Source organism: Lactuca virosa, chromosome 8 (genome assembly GCF_052849685.1).
Source record: "Lactuca virosa cultivar CGN04683 chromosome 8, Lactuca_virosa_CGN04683_v6, whole genome shotgun sequence".
Taxonomy (NCBI): Eukaryota; Viridiplantae; Streptophyta; class Magnoliopsida; order Asterales; family Asteraceae; genus Lactuca; species Lactuca virosa.
Genome location: NC_136433.1, coordinates 260318618 through 260339973, shown reverse-complemented (window position 1 = coordinate 260339973; position 21356 = coordinate 260318618). Strand labels below are relative to the sequence as shown.

General features: G+C 35.3%; 1 protein-coding gene and 1 non-coding gene across 2 annotated transcripts in view; one reads left to right on the top strand and one right to left on the bottom strand.

Annotated features, from left to right (window-relative positions):
• Window positions 1-2395: 2395 nt before the first annotated feature.
• The window catches only part of LOC145131477 (uncharacterized), a 39670-nt gene continuing 20709 nt past the window's right edge, over window positions 2396-21356 (bottom strand). The window contains exons 2-3 of the mRNA XM_079066156.1: window positions 3986-4820; window positions 2396-3643 (exon numbers count right to left, since the gene is read on the bottom strand). Of these exons, the coding sequence (XP_078922282.1) occupies window positions 2396-3643; window positions 3986-4820 (2083 nt within the window). The remainder of the gene's footprint in view (window positions 3644-3985; window positions 4821-21356) is intronic.
• On the top strand, window positions 4086-4192 carry LOC145134997 (small nucleolar RNA R71). The gene has a single exon (XR_013719479.1). It is a non-coding gene; the product is annotated as a small nucleolar RNA R71 (small nucleolar RNA).

The following is a 21356-nucleotide window of genomic DNA, read 5'->3' as shown; positions in this document are numbered from 1 at the left end:
ACAACTAAGACCCATCTCACATGTAAAGTATTTACAGGTTCAAATAGCACGCAAATACTATCCAAGGTCCGTCACACATGATAATGGGCCACTAAGACCCAATAACCTATAAATGATCAAAATTAATCCGTTTATTAGTTTATTGTTGGTTTTGGTCCAATTATTCACTAAAATAGCAAAAAGACCAACTTTTTGTAAAAATGACGTTCTTGGCTCAATAAGCCAAAATTTACAATTAAGGCCCAATTTTAGTAAAAACAACAATTTAGTCCCCATTTTGTTCAAAACTTGTATTTATGACTGGTTTTTGGTAAAAATAACATTTTAAACCCATTTTTGTCAAAATATCATTTTGGCTTGAATATTTGTGAAAACACACATTTTTCTGGTTTTTGGCTTTTCTGACTTGGTTGTTGGAAAATTTGTAGAAACATCATCGTAAGTCTAAATTTGGATCCGTAAATTCTGGAAGTTTGGAAACTTTGTCTACTTTGTTCACAATTTTTCTCATAATTTTTAATGGCTTCTAACAGGTGTGAAATTGCTCACCTTCACAGGCTGGTCCGAAATTATTTCAAATATGATAGGCAGTTTTGTAAAATTCGCCAAAAATTGTAGAAAAATCGTATGAAAACGGGAGCGTAGTCATTTTAAAGGTATAAACCTCAACCTTTTGCATGTAAAATATTTTTGAAAAATATTATCATTAAGTTGATCAAAACAGTCCGAGATTGGACCAAAACGTTTCTGTCAAGGGCTGATTTATGAGTTTAGTTTATAGATCTTTGAACACAACACTCATTTTTGCTATTTTAAGTGTATAAAACCCAGATCTACAAGTTTACATGTATTATATGTGATAACACATACTTTTCTCAAGGTTTTCATGTAGATCCAAGTGATAAACTTAATGTTCTTAACATATTTTTAGATTTATGAAGTAAATAGCACATAATCAACAAATAAGTCATGAAAAACACACATATTCATGCATATACACATAGATCTACATAAAGCAACTTGTATTCTCCCCCAAAACCAAGTAAAAATAAAAAAATAGGGGGTATGAACTTACATTTGCTTTGATGTTTCGGTTTTGAAGAAGAAATGAAGAGATTTTTGGTCCTAGCAACACCTTGGAGTAGTTTTCGGACTTAAATGATTTCTAGGGAGTTAGATCATGAATAATTGTTTAGAAGGAGTGTTCTAACATAAAAAAATAGAGTTATGAAACTTGGATATGTAAGAACTCACCAAGGAATGATGATATTAGTGAAGAGTCTTCTTGGAACACATGCAAAAATTTTGAAAATCTTGATGGAAGGAGGAGTGTTCTTGAGAGATTTGAGAGTGTTTGAAAATGAATCATGTGTGTGTGTTTCATGCTCACGGCCAAAGAATAAAGAGGAGAGGGGAAGAGAGGGCTTGCATGGATACATGAGAGTGCTTAGTTGTTTGTTGTATAATGTGCCTAGTTGTCCATCAAACAAAAATGAGGTGGCATGGCTTGGGCATTTAGCCATTATATAATTAAAATGTCCTTTTTTTTACACTAATGGGCCAAGAAAGGGAAAGTATGGAGGAGCTTGGACCTTATCTTGATTTGGTTCGAGTTTATGAGGCCCATAGAAAAAGGTTTTCGGCCCATTGGGCCTTTAGATGTATTCACGGCCCATTAAAAGTCCATTAGGTAGTTTTATGGCTCTTTAGGGTGATTGGAGTTTTTATGGCCCAATAAGGCCAATTAAGGGTAAACTAATCCATTTTAGGCTCATTATGGCCCAAAATGTTTAGTCTTATGAATGTGGGTTCATTTTGAACCCAATGAGTGTTTCTAGACCCCAAAATAGTCAAATTGAAGGTTTATTGGCCCAAAAGGCCCAATAAGAGGATCCTAGTCCATAATGAACTTGAATCGGGATTTCTAGGGTTTTCAACCCATAGTTGAACATATGAGATGTATTGTATTAGGTTTTGACCTTCATTCAAGAGTTTGGATTCAAATGGATGACGTTGATTGAACATAGAGTATGATATTCACTTAGAGTACAAGCCTTACAATAGATGATGTTTTCATGAGAATAGAATTTCCTAGCAAAAATGCCAGTTGTGACATAAAATCTTTAATAGCTTTGTTCCCCTCCAGAAGATTCTCCAAGTAATCAGGCAAAACGTGCACCTCTGGTCCAGAAAGGGTACTAATGGGTTGCAAACCAAAATCTTCAATAAATCGGGATTTTTCGTATGTACTCGTCGAGTCAGTAGGTGCTACTCGGCGAGTCATTGAGCTTCCAAAACTTTTGAGGCCTTCTTGATAATCAGCTTCCTCGATCAGCCTCTCAATCTCCTCCAGATCTCCTTCAACATCAGAATTCTCTTCCAAAGATAATAAGAACTACTTTGGATTGCTTTCTTGTAAATTTGCAAGCTCTTTTTCTAACAATTTATCCTCTAAATCTATTGAGGAAACTTTATCTTCTTTGGACTTTATGTGCTTAACCTTTTCATCAGCTTTAAAAATCACCGATTCATCCCCCACCCTCAAGGTTAGTGTAGATTCACGCATACATACCAAGGCATAAGCGGTATTCAAGAACGGTCGGCCAAGAATGATTGGTACCTTAAGGTCTTCTTCCATGTCATATATTATGAAGTCAACAGGAAATACTAGTTTATCAACTTTGATAAGAATATCTTCACACACTCCCATTGGATGTATTACCGTTTTGACGGCTAGATGAATCTTCATTTGAATAGGCTTTGGAACCGGGAGGTTTAACTTTTGGAAGAAAGAATATGGCATGATATTAATGCTTGCCCCCGAGTCAGTCAATGCTCGTGTAGTCATTATGTTCCCAAATTGACAAGGTACGGTGATGCTTCCCGGATCGCCCCTCTTTTCTGCCAGTTCATTCAGCACTATTTCAGCTACTTCTCCCATATTTTTCCGAGTCGTAAAGAGGTTTTTAAGCAAACTTGCGTATTTTGGTGTTTGAACTATTGTTTCAACAAACGGAATATTCACTTGGAGTACCTTTATGTGCTCCATAAACCTCCTATATTCTCGAATCTGCTCATTAGGTATAGCTCGGCTCGGAAATGGAAAAGGGGCCCGATAAGGTTTTAAAAGAGAGTCGTTTGTGTCATCAGGTCTCGGACTCGTCGAGTCCTTGTTGGTGACTCGGCGAGTCGACTCGGGTTTACTCGATTCCCAGATATTTGCCTCTTCTGTTTGCACCTTGTTGGGATTCTTCTGGATAGGGGTCAGAGGAGTGAAAACTGTCTCAGAATCCGTTGTTATGGCCTTCATATGCGCCATTCTGGGGTTTTGTTCGGTATTGCTAGGAAGTTCACCGGGTGTTCTTTGGTTGATTTGTTGCGCAAGTTGGCCTAGCTGTTTTTCAATGTTATGAATAGAGGCTTGCTGATTCCTAAGCATATTTTGCTGATCTTTCATCATAACTTGGTGCTCTCTAAGCATAATTCGTTGCTCCTTCAATTCATTGTCGGTATCATTATGCCATTTCTCGGACGCAGCTACAAATCTTGTGAACACATCCTCCAAATCAGATTTCTTCTCCAGCACCGGTTCCTCTTTTTGATAAAAACCCCTTTCCTTTTGCTTATATTTCTCTTCCTTCGCCTTTTTGTATTCATCATAAGGTAGCCATACTTTCTTGGGTTTCCGCCAATTGTCATCATACCTATCACCACTTGAATATCACACTTGCACTTTCCGGTTCCCGTTTTCGTCAAGATCGCAATCTTTGGTAAGGTGAGGCCCTTTACAATTCTCACAACCCACCCTAATGGCATGGATGGATTGGTCCATCTTAGTCATTCTTCGATTCAAATTCTCCAACTTAGCCATCATCGCTGCCATGCCATCATTCACTGAATTCACTACCCGTCGACTTAGTTCATTCCTTGGGTTATGATATTCTCTAGAATGTTTAGAGAATTCTTCAATTAGCTCTTTTATCACCGAGGGTGCTTTCTTTGTGAGAGGTCCTTGCGAATCAATGAGCTGCCTAGTTGTTACATTTACTCCATCATAGAAAATGGAGACTTCTTGTTGACTATTCAAATCGTGATGTGGGCAGTTCCTTAGTAATCCTTTGTATCTCTCCCATGCTTCATAAAGTGACTCTCCAGCTTGTTGTTCAACATTGGCTATGGTTTTCTTCAACTTGGCTATCTTTGAGGGAGGGCAAAATTGGTCTATAAATTCCGTCTTCATTTTGGCCCAAGTAGTGATGGATCCGGGAGGGAGTGATTTCAGCCAATCTTTCGCGGCTCCCTTGAATGTGACCGGTAGCATACGAAGTAACACGGTGTCGCGAGCCATATTGGGGACATTAAAGTAATCGGCTATATCGTTGACCTCGTCTAGGTGCTTGTATGCGTCTTCATGATCCTTCCCGTAGAATGGAATCTCCTTAAGTTGACCAAGTATGTAGCCTTTAAGTTCAAAGGTGGCAGTCGCAGGAATTGCGGGTTGCACAAGTCCTGGGCCGGTATCATCACGTATCCTTTTCTTCCATTCTCCCATGGGAACTTCATCGATGTTGGCCATGGTGTTGTCAAAGTCTCCTTCTAGGTCGCTTCCTTCTTCGTATTCTGAATCGTACTCGTACTCAAATTCGGGTTCTTTGTGGAATGTATCATCTCCAAGATTTTCAAGGTTGCTTATGTCACTCTTTTGACTGCTAGACTCACCTACGTTGTTGTTCTTTTTCTTCCCAAAAACAGATTTGAGATTCTTCAACGGCGAATTCTTCAATGTTGCGGTTTCTCCTACGGTTTTGCCTTTGTTTTTCCTCAAATTTGCTTTCGGGTCTTCAAGTGGTGGAATCAACTATGTACCTCCTCCTCTGGTCATAAGCGACTGCAATCAAAACAGAAAACACGCGTAAAAAGAACAAAAATAAAATCAAATCAAATCAAAACTGGAAAACAGCTATGGACTCGACGAGTAGCTTTGAGTGCACTCGGCGAGTTCAAGGCAAAAACAGAAAAAAATATTAACTAAAATTCTAGAAACAGAAAACTTTAAAACTTATCCTAATAACTAATTACTAAAGCAGTAACTTTGTGCAAGATAAATCTCACACAAAGGATCGATAACACTAGAAATTAGAATTAATTTTTGAACCGTTCCCCGGCAACGGCGCCAAAAACTTGATGTGTGTAAAACGAACAAGTTTTATCCTACTTTTAATTATGGATTTGATACACAAAAGGCAGTGGACCTGTCTATTGGTGGTATAAATTAGCAAGCAGGGTATCGAACTCAGGGAACGAAAATTAATCTAACTACTAGAATTATCTAAAACAATTAGTAAAATAGAAGGGTTTTCTCTAGTTTTGCAAGACTAGAAACTTAACTGAAACTTAACTAACACTTAACTAACAGCTAAAAGCAAGTAAAAATCAACTAAATTCAATAATCAAAAGGGTTTATGTTGAGGTTCGATTCATTTACTCCTATGGTTAATTTTATGGCAATGCAATGGATTAATTGTTATTGGTTACCGACTAAAGTGATTAGATTCACATCTGCTATTACCAATCCTTAGAAAACAAATTAATTTAAGCAGTGATCAAGTGACTAAACTAATGAATTTCCTAGTTTAATTATTCGGATTAAATAAGACTTGTAATTAGCTAATTAAATTGGTAATTCAATTAACCCCTTGTTGATGGTTTATCATACAAGCTCACACATTAATTTACCCATTCTCTAGTTAATCCTAGTTTCACATTCACTATTCCTAGGCACATAACAATGTGTTCACATAAATCACATGAGATAAGCAATTAAGAGATGTTCATGCAGCTTAATTACTTAGCAATTAACAGAAAATAGTTATGGTTAATGCATAAGGGTCTTTAACAAGCTTAATTTAACAAAAATTCACCAAATAACCATCAATCCAAACATAAATTAATCCATAGGAGCAAACTTATCTACCCTAAACAGAAACTAACAAAATTAGTTCATAATTACAGCAGATAAAAACCTAAAAACGAATTCAATCAATCCAAACATGGTTCTATTCAAAGATAAAGTGGAAAAGTAAACTTATGTTGCCTTAATCTTCTTAGAATTGAGGATTAGGATTCTTCTCACGTTCCTCAGGTCTCCAGCAGTCTCCTTAGTCGCCAAGTAATCTTCCAAAAAGCCAGAGAGAGTTTTGGACTCGGGTTTATCCTCTATTTATAGATTTCAGAAACAGAGGCTACTCGTTGAGTAGCCAACTGACTCGCCGAGTCCCCTCGAAGAATCCGTGTACGGCAAGGACTTTGTGCTTTACTTCGCGAACATTCGTGCCTACTCGTCGAGTAGACGTCCTTACTGTTGGATAAATGTCTAAGTCCATAACTATATTTGGTATGTACTTGACCCGACCCGGCATGGTCCATTTGGGTTGCACTTCACCGGCATAATTTATATGGATAGTCTTTTGAGAATAGTATATTTATAATTTATATTAATATATTATAAGTTCTAATATATTAATATGGAATCATATTATTTAATTAGTATTGATCAAGAATTAATTAAGTGATCAAAAAGAACTAATTAAATATGGACTCTTATATATATGGAATGGGCCAAGTTCATTTCGGTTGGGCTAAGCTTTTATGGATGGTCCATGGAGCTTTTAACCCATGGATCCTATGTAAATGAAAGGTCATGGGTATTAGGGTTTACATGGATGTAACCCTAATCCTCCATGATATATAAAGGGGTCCTTGGCTCACAAAATTGGCACAAGTGTTTGAAAATAAGAGTGGGCCGATTTTAGTGTGCATACATATTCTCTCAAGTTCTTCCAAGGTGTTTTGGTGATTTGTGATTCCATTTGAGGCTTCCACACTATTGGGGCTAAGCTTGAAGACATCAAGCTACATCAAAAGGTATGTCATCTAACTAGAACTTTGTAGTATAGGTGCTTCATAATATGCTAGTTAGGATGAAACCTTGGAATAGTTAATATTTGCATGTATAATAGAGAAAACATAGATCCAAGGTTTATAGGGTTGCATGTACACCATAGGAGTGTTAGAATGCTCAAAACCCAACAGTGATATCAGAGCCAGGTTGTTTTCTATTATATTTGATGCAAATGTATTTTTTTTTTCAAGTTGAAGGAAAAAAAAGGAAAAAAAAACATGAAGTTTGTCATATTTTAAGATAATTACTTGATTTTATGAAAAACTAATTATTTTTAAAATTTGAGTCACTTTACTATATGAGTTGAATTAGGTCAAATTTAGTAAAAAATAAAATGATATGATTATTTTATTAGTTTTAAAAGTTTGATCTAAAGAGTTTTTTGAAACCTCCATAAGTTATGGAACATGAAAAGTTTTTTTGTGTTACCTTGTTTTATGAGTTAATTTAGATTGATGAAAAATATTATTTGTTAAGTTGCTTTCAATCCATATTAATCTAAAAGAAGTTCATAAAAGGTGTTTTTGTAACTTTTCTTCAAGTCACATAAAAGGTCACATTTAAGAATCTTAAAACTCATAAAAGTGTCATAGGTTACACAAAAATGAAGAGTTTTTTTTTCATTAAACTATTTTATGACTCCATAACTTGTCCTCAAGTTATGGATGTATAAGAGTCACTTCTTTAAAAGTGTTATTAAAGAATAAGAGGTTACATAAAAATGAAGAGTCTTCATTTTAAAGAACCATTAAACTCATAAGTTATGAAATGAAAGGTTTTGAATAGTTTCAAAACTTGCCCTCAAGTTTTGGAATTTGTAAAGTCTCACACACATTAATGCTTTAATTCCAAACTCTACAATTTTAAAAGTTAAAATTCAAACTTTATGGACTTCATTAAATTAGTTAAAGTGTTTAATTAAAATAGTTAATAATTCCATAAAGACATGGTTTAAGTTTAATTAAATTAAGAGTATAGTTTAATTAATAGATTAAACCACCAAGTATTTTAAATGTTTAAAATACACCCTTATACTATTATTATAATTTTAATTATATAGATATGTATAAGATAAAGTCAATCTTACCGTTAGTAGGCCTCATTCACAAAGCCGGTCTATAAGGGGGGTATAAGGTTGTTGCCTATAAAATGACAGCTTAATGGGTGTACACTCTCACCCACCGCTTCCTTGACTGGTGGAGGGTCGTTAGCCGAACGGGTAGGACAAGGACTATAATTATCCCTTCATTAAAAGTATTAATGATAAATACTAAGTAACTAAACACTTATAAATTCCCAATCTTAGTTACTTAGGAAAATGTGAATTTGGTGCTAACCCATGAAATTACACTTTGCACTTTGTTTAAGTCGGTTAGTGGAGCGTGTGTGGTTAACCGGCACACTAACTCGTATTTAACCAGGTAGGCAAAGGGTAACTTAATGTTTATCATAGTATCGATGGAGCATGTGTGGTTAACCGGCACATCGATTGAGGGGTAAATATTAAGGGTACCAAGTATATTTGCATGGTTACTTCACACCTTGTTTTGTGATCCTCGGCATCCCAGTCACAAAACCTGAAGGGCACACTCGAGATTGAAACATGCCATTGAAAAGTTCAATGAATCTCAAAAGAATCTAGGAGTTTCAAAACCAATTAAAACCTAATAATACATTTCGTTTATCTTGGTGGAAATTGGTGAATCGTCATTCACCTACCTTCAAATATTTTATAGCTTGGATTACAGCATCCCTCTTCCAAGTTATAAAATAGTTTGTTGGGTCCTAGCCTTAATATATCATATTGGGTGTTATATTAAGGAATTAAATCAACTTTACGTGAATTTCTCCCATTGTTGATATCTGGTTTAGATAACAATGATCTTCCCAAACCAAGCTTTCCTAATGAATATGACTTCCCGAGTTTGGCTCATGGAAGTCATACTTCTCTTCCTCCACCTCCTCCAATTATTCTCCCTAGCCCACAAGTTCAAGGTCACTCAAGCCCTAATGCCAAGCAAGGTCTATGTGTGATCACATCTTAGAGATGAAGTCACATATTGACAAGCCGGGAGAGTTGGGTGTCAAACTCTTGAGAAAGTTGGTGGTTCAATCACTTTCTAAGTCACATAGTGAATTCCTTTGGGATTACTATGAAACAGACTATGACATGACCCTTAATGATCTTATCTGTTTGGTTGGTGCTGCTGAATCAGCAATAATTTGGAGCACTGGGAGAGCAAATTTGATTAGTAGATCAACTTCCCAAACTACCATGGACATTCACAATGGTAACATTGGATATCTAGAAAAGCCTTCTCTTCCCAAGGAAAGGGATTGACCATAGTCAACTAGGTTGACCAAATGGTAAAGAGAAAGGCTAAGTCTGCGATAGTCCCATGTACCATTCCCAAAGAGTCCCTATGTTTCTCTTGCCAAAGGAAGGGGCATTGATTGCGAAGCAGCCTATTTACCTGAAAGATCATAAGGTTGAGCAAGTCAAGAAGATTGACTCTACTTCAGGTAAAGCCCACTATCTAACTCTGTTAAGTTTCTATTCTGAGATTCTTGTTACATGATGTGACTGGGTCACATGTTGATGTTTTAAGAATCAAAGAAAAGTGAAGAAACTTAAAGGAAGTATATACTGATTCTGATCGCGAAGATAGATCTCGATCGCATGGTTCTGTGATCAGAATTTTGAGTGTTTGCTTAGGAGTTATGATATATTGCTTAGGAATAGATAACAACAAAGTTTTTCATGTGCTTTTGCACTGTAAGGATAGTTTTTCCGCAAAGTTTTTAAAATAAAAGAAAAAAAATTTGATTTTATTTATTTTAAAATATCCTTACAATGGCATTTGTGAAAAGGAAAAAAATTGTTGCTTATATGATTCCATTAATAGCAAGAGTGGAAATATGAATTTGATTCTTTCATTTGTGGTAGTGTCTAAATTTTCCAAATAAGGAAAGATTCTCATCACCCAAGTTTCAGTTGGATAGAAACTTGGAATCATGCAAGTTGTATAGTATGATGAATGAGAACTTTCAAGCATTGGAAAATTAAGACTAATTACTTCTTCACAAGGATGTGTGAGTCAAGTAAAGGAATAAGGGATCGAGTACACATTCTTGTGCACTGATCAAGCCCACCACAAATGTAACTTGAGTGACACATCTTAAAGAAGGTTTATTAACACTAGTGAAATGTAAGAGTAAAAGGTTTTCTACTCTTGTACATTTGAATTTGGTAAATTGTGATGTTTTGGATAAAACAGAGACCAACTTAGGCCAATTGTGTTAAGTGTTTATCTTAATTAGAATCCACACTATCTCTTGAATATTTGGCAAGAAAGTCTTATAGGTCAAGGAGACAGTGGGAGTCTAAAAGATCCTGAAAGGGTTTCAAGAAGTAATCAAGAATAAAACCTGTATTTCATCACTAGTACACAACTAGAGGTTTATAACCTATCGTGTTGACATTTCTGTGCCCATTCCAGTTAAGTTGGCTATATATATTTGAGTTCTACATGTTCTCAATTGTTTGCATAACTACTTGGAAGCAATGGTAGGCCCTTGTGCTGCCAGGTGGCAAGAGGTTAAGATTGCACAAGTTCAATCCATATGAGTTAGGATTTGTCACTAACCTAGTCTTGTGATTATGGTTTGACAAATTCACATGGATAAGAACACATACACCATAAAATCTAAGTGTCATAAGGTTTCTCTCCGATTCATGAAAATGATGGTGAGGAAATTCTTTCACTAAGTAGATTTTAATTGATAGCAATTGTGATATTTGCAGTTCTCAAAGTCGTTAGTGGAGCGTGTGTGGTTAACCGGCACACTAACATTGACTTATGAGAAATGGCAAAAGGTCTAAACAATTGAGACTATGATTATGGCATCCTTTTTCATAGTTCTGAAATTGTTTAGACACACCTGTGATCTATCTAAGATAAGGTGTATGATTTTGATAAAGTCTTATCAAAGCAATCTAGTATCAGAAATCTGAACTTTGGTAAGAAAGTCAATAAAGTATTGATTTCTAGAAGTCCAGCTGATTTCTGAGTACATGTCAAAGCTAGTGGGAGCATAAGTGTTATGGTAATAATCATCATGTTAGTGGGAGCATGATAATTATTGTTAGTGTTGCAAGTTAGCAATGTTAATTATAGAAAACAAAAGTTTCAATTCGTGAGGCTGCAGGGATTAAAAAAGTTGTTTTGCTATAATTAAGGGAGAAGATATACTTCATTTCAGTTCTAAAGGCTTAGATTGAGACCTTAATAATCTTTAGTCAAGAATATATATATGAATTTCATGTTGGATTGATTCAACTTAAGGAAATTCTATATATTGCGTTCTTAAAATTTGATTATGATTACGGCATCCCTCTTCATAGTCAAATTTTGAAAACATGGCAAATAAAAATATTGTAGCAAAAGACTGGTTTAGAATCATGTCTTTATGTGAGACATCATGAATCGTGTACCATTTGCTTTGGGTACAGGATCGATTGCATGTGCTATAATATTTGTCATTTCTAAATTTTTCCAAATGCCCAGAGGCATTAAGAAGGGAAAAGGTCTAGAATTGGATATGACTAAAATGATTAAGCAATTGTCGAGGACAATCTGAGGTTTACCAAAGATTGGTTGCTCAGGGACAGTTGGAAGTATAGTGCTAATTTTGGAAGGACCATATTGACATATTCTGAAAAGAGGCATCTCTTATTCAGAAGTGATAGTCAAAATGAGAATATGGAGTTGTCTCCATAGGTGGAAGTTATATGTGTAAGATTAGAAAACTTAATGCAAGAAGCATGTCCAAAGCAATGTACTTTGAATATGAGACTTAGTTTCCATGGAGTTGATCTCCATTAGAATTCCTTATAATGACTGTTGACAAGTCTTTGTGACTTTGTACATATTCATTACAGGAGGGTCAGTGCATATAAGTTTAAAATCTAAACAGATTTCGATAAATGATAGGAATTTGAAATTCTCACATTTTTCGATAAGGATTTGGGAGTGTGAAATTAGAATCATTGAAATTATGTTCAATTGGTTTATTTCACAAAATAAGGATCATAGACAAACATAGAGTGCATACTTGGTGTATGGCAAAACTATTGTTTAAGAAAAACATAGTGTACATGCTTGGAGCATGGGACAACTAGTGTTTTTAATTCAAGTATAAAGTTGATAAAACCGAAACAATGAATAATGAGTAATCAGTATGGTGATAAATAAAAGTGTTTATTTATATTCATAGGGTTTGATACAATATTTGATTCATTTATTCTTGTGTTTCACTTTGCATGTTTTGACTTCCAGAATAACTAAGTCGCTCTTCCTGAATGATTAAGTTATTCAAACCATCCACAGTCGTTCATATGTTGGAAGTAGATATGAATCAAGACTGTCATGGGTTGGTTTGTAGAGGTCCAAGTTGGTGGAAAAAGTGGTGCTACAACACTCATGAGTGCTCATAAGTTCTGAGTATTGGATTCAACCCGCGCTCATTTGAATCACTTCATGGATTTTATCACGAGTGATCATGAGACGATAATATCTTATATTCTTCAAACCTGGAGATATGAGTTGTTACTATGAGTTGGTTATACATTGATTGCACGAAAACGCATTTGGTAACTCAATGTTATAAAACGTGCCTTTGTGTATGATTCAACAAGTAGTAGAACAAGCCATATGAGTCGAAGTTTATCCATTCCTTTTACCTTCCGGATAAAAGCGATATATGTGGGCCCCTCGATGATTTAGCGATGACACATGTGAGTGCTTGGCCAAGCCAGGACTGATTTGATTTGTTCAATCAGACAGTCATCATAAATCGAAAATCGGGAAACAACAAATGGACAGAGAGAATGATTATAATCCATGTCTCAGTCCATATGATATCTAGAATGGAGGAATATATGATCCCTTATCTAATGGACAAGTCATTGACAAGGTCAGAGTTCGACAGCGGCTTTAAGAGCTACGATTGCCAGTTAGGTTTTGAAGTCATACTCAATAATAGTTTTAGACTTATCCAAGTGGGAGACTGTTGGATTAATGTCTAAGTCCATAACTATATTTGGTATGTACTTGACCCGACCCGGCATGGTCCATTTGGGTTGCACTTCACCGGCACAATTGATATGGATAGTCTTTTGAGAATAGTATATTTATGATTTATATTAATATATTATAAGTTCTAATATATTAATATGGAATCATATTATTTAATTAGTATTGATCAAGAATTAATTTAGAATTAATTAAGTGATCAAAAAGAACTAATTAAATATGGACTCTTATATATATGGAATGGGCCAAGTTCATTTAGGTTGGGCTAAGCTTTCATGGATGGTCCATGGAGCTTTTAACCCATGGATCCTATGTAAATGAAAGTTCATGGGTATTAGGGTTTACATGGATGTAACCCTAATCCTCCATAATATATAAAGGGGTCCTTGGCTCACAAAATTGGCACAAGTGTGTGAAAATAAGAGTGGGCCGATTTTAGTGTGCATACATATTCTCTCAAGTTCTTCCAAGGTGTTTTGGTGATTTGTGATTCCATTTGACGCTTTCACACAATTGGGGCTAAGCTCTTAAATCTTGAAGACATCAAGCTACATCAAAAGGTATGTCATCTAACTAGAACTTTGTAGTATAGGTGCTTCATAATATGCTAGTTAGGATGAAACCGTGGAATAGTTAATATTTGCATGTATAATAGAGAAAACATAGATCCAAGGTTTATAGGTTTGCATGTACTGTTGAAAATATACGATCTGATTACCACGAATAAAGGCTCGGATACCAGTTACTGGGTGACAGATATATATATTTAAGGAGATAAGATGCGGAAAAAAAAATAAGAAGTGCGGAATAAATATAAACTGGAAAGCTATAAATGACTTAAATCTATAAATGAAATAAATGACAGTATTTAAATGACGTAAAGCTGTAATAAAATATATAAATATATAAATATATAAATATATATAAAGTCGGTTCGTCTATAAATTGACTGAACTGGTTTAGAATTGGACTGGATCTTAATAGACTGTGTCTCTATTTGTTCAAAGTTCAATCCGGTAAGTAACAATAAGTTCTTTTTATGTAACAATGAATTGTTTACAAAACGATACAAAATACACGGGTAATGTTTTTTGTATGTGGGTATGGGGTTTTTTAAGGTGATTTGATGAGGTTGAAGTGGGTATTTGGAGGGTGGTAGAAGGTGTAATAAGGTTGTAGTTTTGGTGGTATAAGGTAACAAAGAGGGTGATGTTGAAAGAGCTTTGGGTGGTTATGAATATAGATTTTCGTAGTAAATCTCTCTGGATAGCCAATACTCTCTCGCGTCTCTCTGGGGTTTGCATTGTTCAAAAAAATCGAGGAAAATTCCTGGATGTAGGTAAGGTCCTGAATAAATTGCGGTGCAAATCTCTCCCGTATTATCTTGTTGAGTTGTGCTCGGTGAATTTTTTCTTAACTTGCAAATTCTGATGTCGAAAATCAGCAAGGTGATGATGGTTGTGGTGATTTGAAAGGGTTTTTTGGAGGAGGTTTAAGGATGGTATTTGGAGGTGTTTGGAGATTATTTTGAGGTTGTTTGTAGGTTGTTTTGAGATGAAGGAGTGCAGGAGATATTACAAAGAAACACACAAAACACTTAAACTCTCACAATGACAAACTCACGTATGTATCTATATATATATATATATATATATATATATATATATATATATATATATATATATATATATATATATATGCAAAATTAATCAAAAGAAATCTTCCACTAGTGTTTGTAAATGAAAAAGAATTTGTTGGTGGATGTAATAGTTGGTAGCACACATGGTGTTGGGTTCTTTTTGCTTTGTTCATTTCTTTCCATTATATATATATATATATATATATATATATATATATATATATATATATATCCAATTGTGAATTGAATTTCCATTTTTGACCCTTGAGGTTTTTAAATTCTTGACAATTTTAGTCATGATTTGTTTTGTCTTCAAACGACCAAATATTGCGTCTATTTTTCCATCTTTGCGTATTTCGTCTTTTGCATATTTTTCTATTTCATAATTAAGCACGAATCCACGCAACTTGAAATAACTGATAATATTTGTTAGATAATATAAAACCAATTCGTCTTATTTCAGTGATGATCACATATAAAAACATTTTTCAACAATTTCCCCCTATGTGATCATTGATGAAATAAGGATAGATATAATCACATTAACAATTTTAATCTTGAAGATTTGGGATAAAAGTTTTGTCAATGAGAAGATATATATATATAAAACCATTGTAATCGTTTTGAAAGTTTGTGACTTGGTTTAACATATCTTATGTAAAAGATTTTCAGAAATTTGTTTCCGAATCAAAGTCTCGGGTTCGGTTATCAAAGGGTAGTCATATATGTATCTAAAGAAATTTCCTTAGATTTTATAGCATTATTAATGACGACAAGTGGTCTAACAGGTCGATTCAGATGAACGCTCATAGGTATAGCTCACACTTCACTTGGGTGTTTGGTTGTTCTGGCAGCAGAACAAGTTAATGATCACTAAAAATGAGTGATATCTCTCTCTGACGACTCACACTCATATCGGAGGTGTTCACCTATGCTTTTCCTGTAAAGTCACTTAGTCGCATTATTAGATAATCAATCACATAAGACTAGTTTCGGCATTACTCAGCGGGTTTCTTCATTCATGCCATTAAAGTTCACTCTCTCTCCGTCGGGAAATACATGTAGAGGGGTTTAGCAATTTTCATAGTGCAGTTTGCAACTAAGATTCTTCAGTGATGAAGGCTACAGTATCCCGGGAAATCCATTGTTGTTGCAGCTTCTTCTTTGATAGTATCCTGTTTGTTGATCAATATCGATTTATTGTAAAAAGATATTTTGTTTTAGCATTGAGAATTTGCTACATTTGAGACCTTTTTAAGAGTATTTGACTTGAGTGATTGAGATATCTTCTTTTGTGAAAAATGGTTAAAACAAATCGCGGGACTTTATGATTTTTGTTTTGAAATAACCATTTGGTTGAAAGTTTGTTTGAAAATACCAAATATAGAATATATTTTTTTTGTTTTGTTTGGTATATCTTTATTGAATCCATTTGTTTTCTTGTTGATTTGTCTTTGAGGATTGGATGTTGATAGATATTTGTTTTTCCTTTGGTTTTCTTGTAAGGATATGTCGTTGTTTGCTTGATGGATCATGGGATCGCAAGTCTTCATTTTTGGTTGGCTTTTATCTAGGTAGGGATAGGTGGCATAAAAGACAGTTTGTCTAGTATGTAAGAAATGAATGTATCGTCCCTGGTCATTTTGATATCTAAGCAAAAATGAGACCGTGACAAGGTATAATTGGGTATACCTTATAAGCAATAGTAACACACCTAAGCTCACAAGAAATGATTTCCACAATGATTTAGATCGACGAGGCACAAATTCTCACATGGGTTTTTGTTTTCATCTGAACCTCCTAACCTTATGTCCCTTGATTGTTTAAAATCGTCAATAATGAAATAAAATCGAAGGAAATAAAGTTATATACATTATTAAAAGTAGGATATTTGAACCTTCACTCCAATTGAGAATCAATATGACTTAAAATCTTCATCGAGCATAAGCATCTGAAAATTAAGTCAAGAGAAGATTAATCACAAGGTTCTATAAAAGCTTATTATGGCAAGTCTTTTATTAATTTTTTTTTTGAAGATTTGTTTTTCTGAATGTTTTTGGAAATATTGGTTATTTGAATGTTTTTGGTATTTTTTTAAAAGGAAAGCAATTTTCAATTGTTTTTGAATTTTCCTTTTGAATGAAAGTAAACACACTTTTGTACAAACAAAAAGTAAAAGTTTAAGGATAGATGTTATCTGGATTTAACATTCCTAGACGGCCTAGGAAGTATTGAAACTTTGTTTCATTGAGAGCCTTAGTGAAGACATCGGCAATTTGATCTTCGGTGTTGATGAAGTGCAATTCGATATGACCCTTTTGAATGTTGTCTTTGATGAAATGATATCGAATATCGATGTGCTTTGTCATGGAATGGTGAACGGGATTGTGAGAAATGGCAATTGCACTGGTTGAGTCACAAAATATGGGAATTTGTGAAATTTTGAAGCCATAGTCTCGCAGTTGAGTTTGCATCCATATGACTTGCGAACAACAGCTGGCGGCAGCGACATATTCAGCTTCTGCTGTTGATGTGGATACACAAGTCTGTTTCTTTGAAGTCCAACTCACTAGTCTACCTCCTAGGAATTGACAGCTACCAGATGTACTCTTTCTATCTAACTTGCATCCTCCATAGTCTGAGTCGGTGAAAGCGTTCAGCTGAAAATCGGATTTAGCTGGATACCAAAGGCCAAGTTTGGGAGTGCGTTTTAGGTATTTGAAGATGCGTTTCACAGCAACTACATGGGATTCCATAGGATTTGCTTGGTATCTGGCACAGACACATGTAGAAAACATGATGTCAGGTCTGCTGGCAGTGAGGTATAAGAGTGATCCGATCATTCCACGATATCTTTTCTGATCAACAGGTTTTCCATTTAAGTCTGCATCGATTTTGTATCCAAAAGCCATTGGGGTTTTTGCGGTATTGGATTTGTCCATTGAAAAGCGAGTGAGTAGGTTTTTGACATAATTCTCTTGGTTGATGAAAATGCCATCAGTTGACTGTTTGATTTGAAGTCCGAGAAAAGTAGTCATCTCCCCAATCATGCTCATTTCAAATTTGCTATTCATTAGATCTGCAAACTTAATACTCAAAGATTCATCAGTAGAACCGAAAATAATGTCATCAACATATATTTGTACGATTAAAAGATGTTTATTATAGATTTTACGAAAGAGGGTTTGATCGATTGAACCTCTTTTAAAACCTAATTCTTCGAGAAAGGTTGTCAATGTGGCATACCAGGCTCGGGGTGCTTGTTTCAAGCCATAGACAGCTTTCTGCAATTTGAAGCTGTGATCAAGAAATTTGGGATCTTCGAAACCTGGTGGTTGTTGGATGTATACATCGCGATCTAACTCTCCATGTAGGAATGCACATTTAACATCCATTTGGAATACTTTAAAGTTCTTATGTGCAGCATATGCAAGAAAGATGCGAATTGCTTCAATTCTGGCAACTGGAGCATATGTTTCATCGTAGTCGATTCCTTCTTGTTATGAATATCCTTTGACTACGAGACGTGCCTTGTTTCGACAAACGATTCCTTGATCGTCAGTTTTGTTTCTGAATACCCATCTTGAACCTATAACAGAAACATCGGGTGGGGTAGGGACAAGATTCCAGACGTCATTTCTTTCAAATTCTTCTAGCTCTTCTTGCATAGCTTTTACCCAGTCTGGATCTTTGAGAGCAGAATGTATGGTTTTGGGTTCAGTCATGGATAAGAAGGCTCCAAATAAACAATCATTAGAAGTTGCGGCTCTAGTTTGGATGCCTGAGTTTGGATCTCCGATGATTTGGTCAGTTGGGTGGTTTCTGGTCCATTTTATTAAGCGATTCTCTTCCGCTATAATAATTGGAATTTCAGTATCCCATTGTTCTTCTCCGGGAGTTTCATATTGGAATAGGTTTGAAGGTTTCCTCATAAATGATGCATCAGGATTGTTTTGGATATTTGGGGATGGGGTATTTAAAGGAGGATGTGGTGTTTGTTCCAATGAAGAAGTATGTGTAGGTGGTTCCCCCTCGAATTGATCTGCATCATTTTGGTTTGTTTGTGGAGTTCCTTCAGTGGTTGTTCCTGTAGAATCAATAGAAGTAGTTAGAAGTTCAGAATTGTAAGCGGTTTTGGGTTGTTCAAAAAGTAAATCAAGATCGATTTCAATATCTCTGTCAGGAGAAGGTGTTTGTTGAATTGGATTTTGAAAAATATTATCGATCATTTTTGAACCAAAATGTTCACGATCCAATTTCCTGACATAAAATTCATCGAAATGAACATCGGTACTTTCTTCAATTACTCTGGTACGTTTGTTCAGTACTCGATAAGCAGCTGAGGAAAACGAGTAACCAAGGAAAATTCATTCGTCCGACCTTGATTCAAATTTTGAAAGGTGATCTTTATTGTTCTTTATGAAGCATCGACAACCAAAAATATGGAAAAATTTGATGTTTGGTTTTCGGTTGTTAATGACTTCATATGGTGTTTTATGAAGATGTTTATGGATTAAGGAACGATTTTGAGTGTAGCAAGTTGTGGCTATTGCTTCTGCCCAGAATTATTGTGGCAGATCAGCGAAGATAAGCATTGATCTTGCAGCTTCACATAGAGTTCTGTTCCTTCTTTCGACAACGCCGTTCTGTTGTGGAGTGTATGGGGCTGAGAAGTTATGTTCAATTCCTTTGTCTTTGAGAAATGAATCTAGAGTCTTGTTTTTGAACTCTAAACCATTATCACTTCGGATTCTTCGAACAGGTCGTTTGAGCTTCAGTTCGATTTGTTTGATGAAGTTGATCATCTCTTCAGGTGCTTCTGATTTTAGTCTTAAGAAAAAGACCCAAGTAAAGCGCGAGAAGCCATCAACGACAACAAGAATGTACTTCTTCCCTTGTATGGTTTGGGTTTTGGCAGGGCCACAAAGGTCTATGTGCAGCAATTCTAGTGGTTCGGATACACTAGATTCTGAGATGCTTTTGTGAGTGGATTTGGAAAGTTTTCCCTTTTCACATGCAGCACACAGAGTTTCATTATCAAGCTTCAGAAGTGGCAGTCCTCTAACAAGATCATCGCCGATCAGTTTGTTGATGTACCCAAAGTTTAGATGGGAAAGGCGGCGGTGCCATAACCAACTGATATCTGCTGGGGCTTTTGATAGCAGACATATATCGGGTTTACCATAGATAAGATCCATGTCAAGTGGATACATATTTCCGGCACGGTAAGAATCAACAATGATTTCTTTGGTTTTGGCGTCCATGATCAAGCTTCTTTGTTTGGTGAATAGGACTTCAAGATTGTTATCACACAGTTGAGAAACACTGATGAGGTTGTGTTTCAGGTCATCGACATAGGCAACTTTCTTTATGGTGAAGTTACCATTTGTTATGTTTCCATAACCCTTGATTTTTGCCGTCATGTTGTTGCCAAAGGTAACGTCTTGATTGGTTTGGGTGGGTTTGAAGTCACGCAGGTAGTTTCGGTTTCCTGTCATATGCTTGGAGCAGCCACTATCAATATACCATGTATCATCATTGGGTTCTCCAACATTAAATACCTACAATTAGACAGAAGGTTTAGGTACCCAAATCTGAATGGGTCCTGGTTTGTTAGTTGTTGTTATTTTGGGTGTTTTGCTTAATGAATTTCTTATAGCATTTGACTTCACGTTTCTATAAGAGTTTGGTTTATTAGGATGGAATGGTTGAGGTTTGATTTTATTTATCAAGTTTTCCCAAAATGTGATTTGTTTTTGAAAACATGTGGGTTTATAAAATCTGTGATTTGGTGAACGATATCCTAGATGTGAAGATTTGTTTGAAAAGTTCTCTTCATATATGGGATGTGATTGGCGGTTATGAAAAGCTTTTTGAAGATGATGGTTTGGAACTTTCTGATTTAGTCGTTTTTTAAAGTTCCTTGAATGGTTAAAGGTGATATCTTGAAAGCGGTTTTCAAAAGGTTTTTGAAAAGGTTTTGGTTTTTGTTTGGAAACCTGTTTTTGAGGTATGAGGTAAGGTTGAACTGGTTTCTTTGGTTTGTTTTCAAAAACTTTTGGTTTGTTAAGTGGGGTTTTGGTGGTTTCATTGGTATGTTTGATTTGGTGAGTTGAAGAACTAGCAGAGTTTGTTTCAGATTTTACAACTCTTTTTATAGACTTTTTGGAAACAGTGAAAGCAGTATCATCTGGGCTACAGTTGATAACTGTTTCGTCATCAGAATCTTCCTCATTAGCAGATGTGAAAAGATCTGGAAGAGTGGATTCAAAGTTTTCACAAATTGTCATGTTTTCTTGTTTAGCTAGTTCATTTTCAAAGGATTCTCTTCCAATTCCTGGTCTGTAATTCGTATCAATTTTGCCAGTTCCTAAGGTGTTTGCTTTGGTGAAAACATCATCACTTAGTTTTCTAGCAATTTTGATAGAATTCATATTCCATATCAATCTTTTGTTTTCAGATTCAAGAAAATTGGTTTGGTTTAAAGAATCAGTCAGTTTTTCATTTAAAGTTTTGTATTTTTCAGTTGATTCTTGAAAGTTTTGTTTCAACTGAAGGATTTCCTTTTCTAAAACATCTTTTGTTTCAGAGGAAATGACTGACTGATTTTTTTGTTCCAAATCCTTTTTCTAAATTAGGGTTTGATTTAATTGTTCCAAGA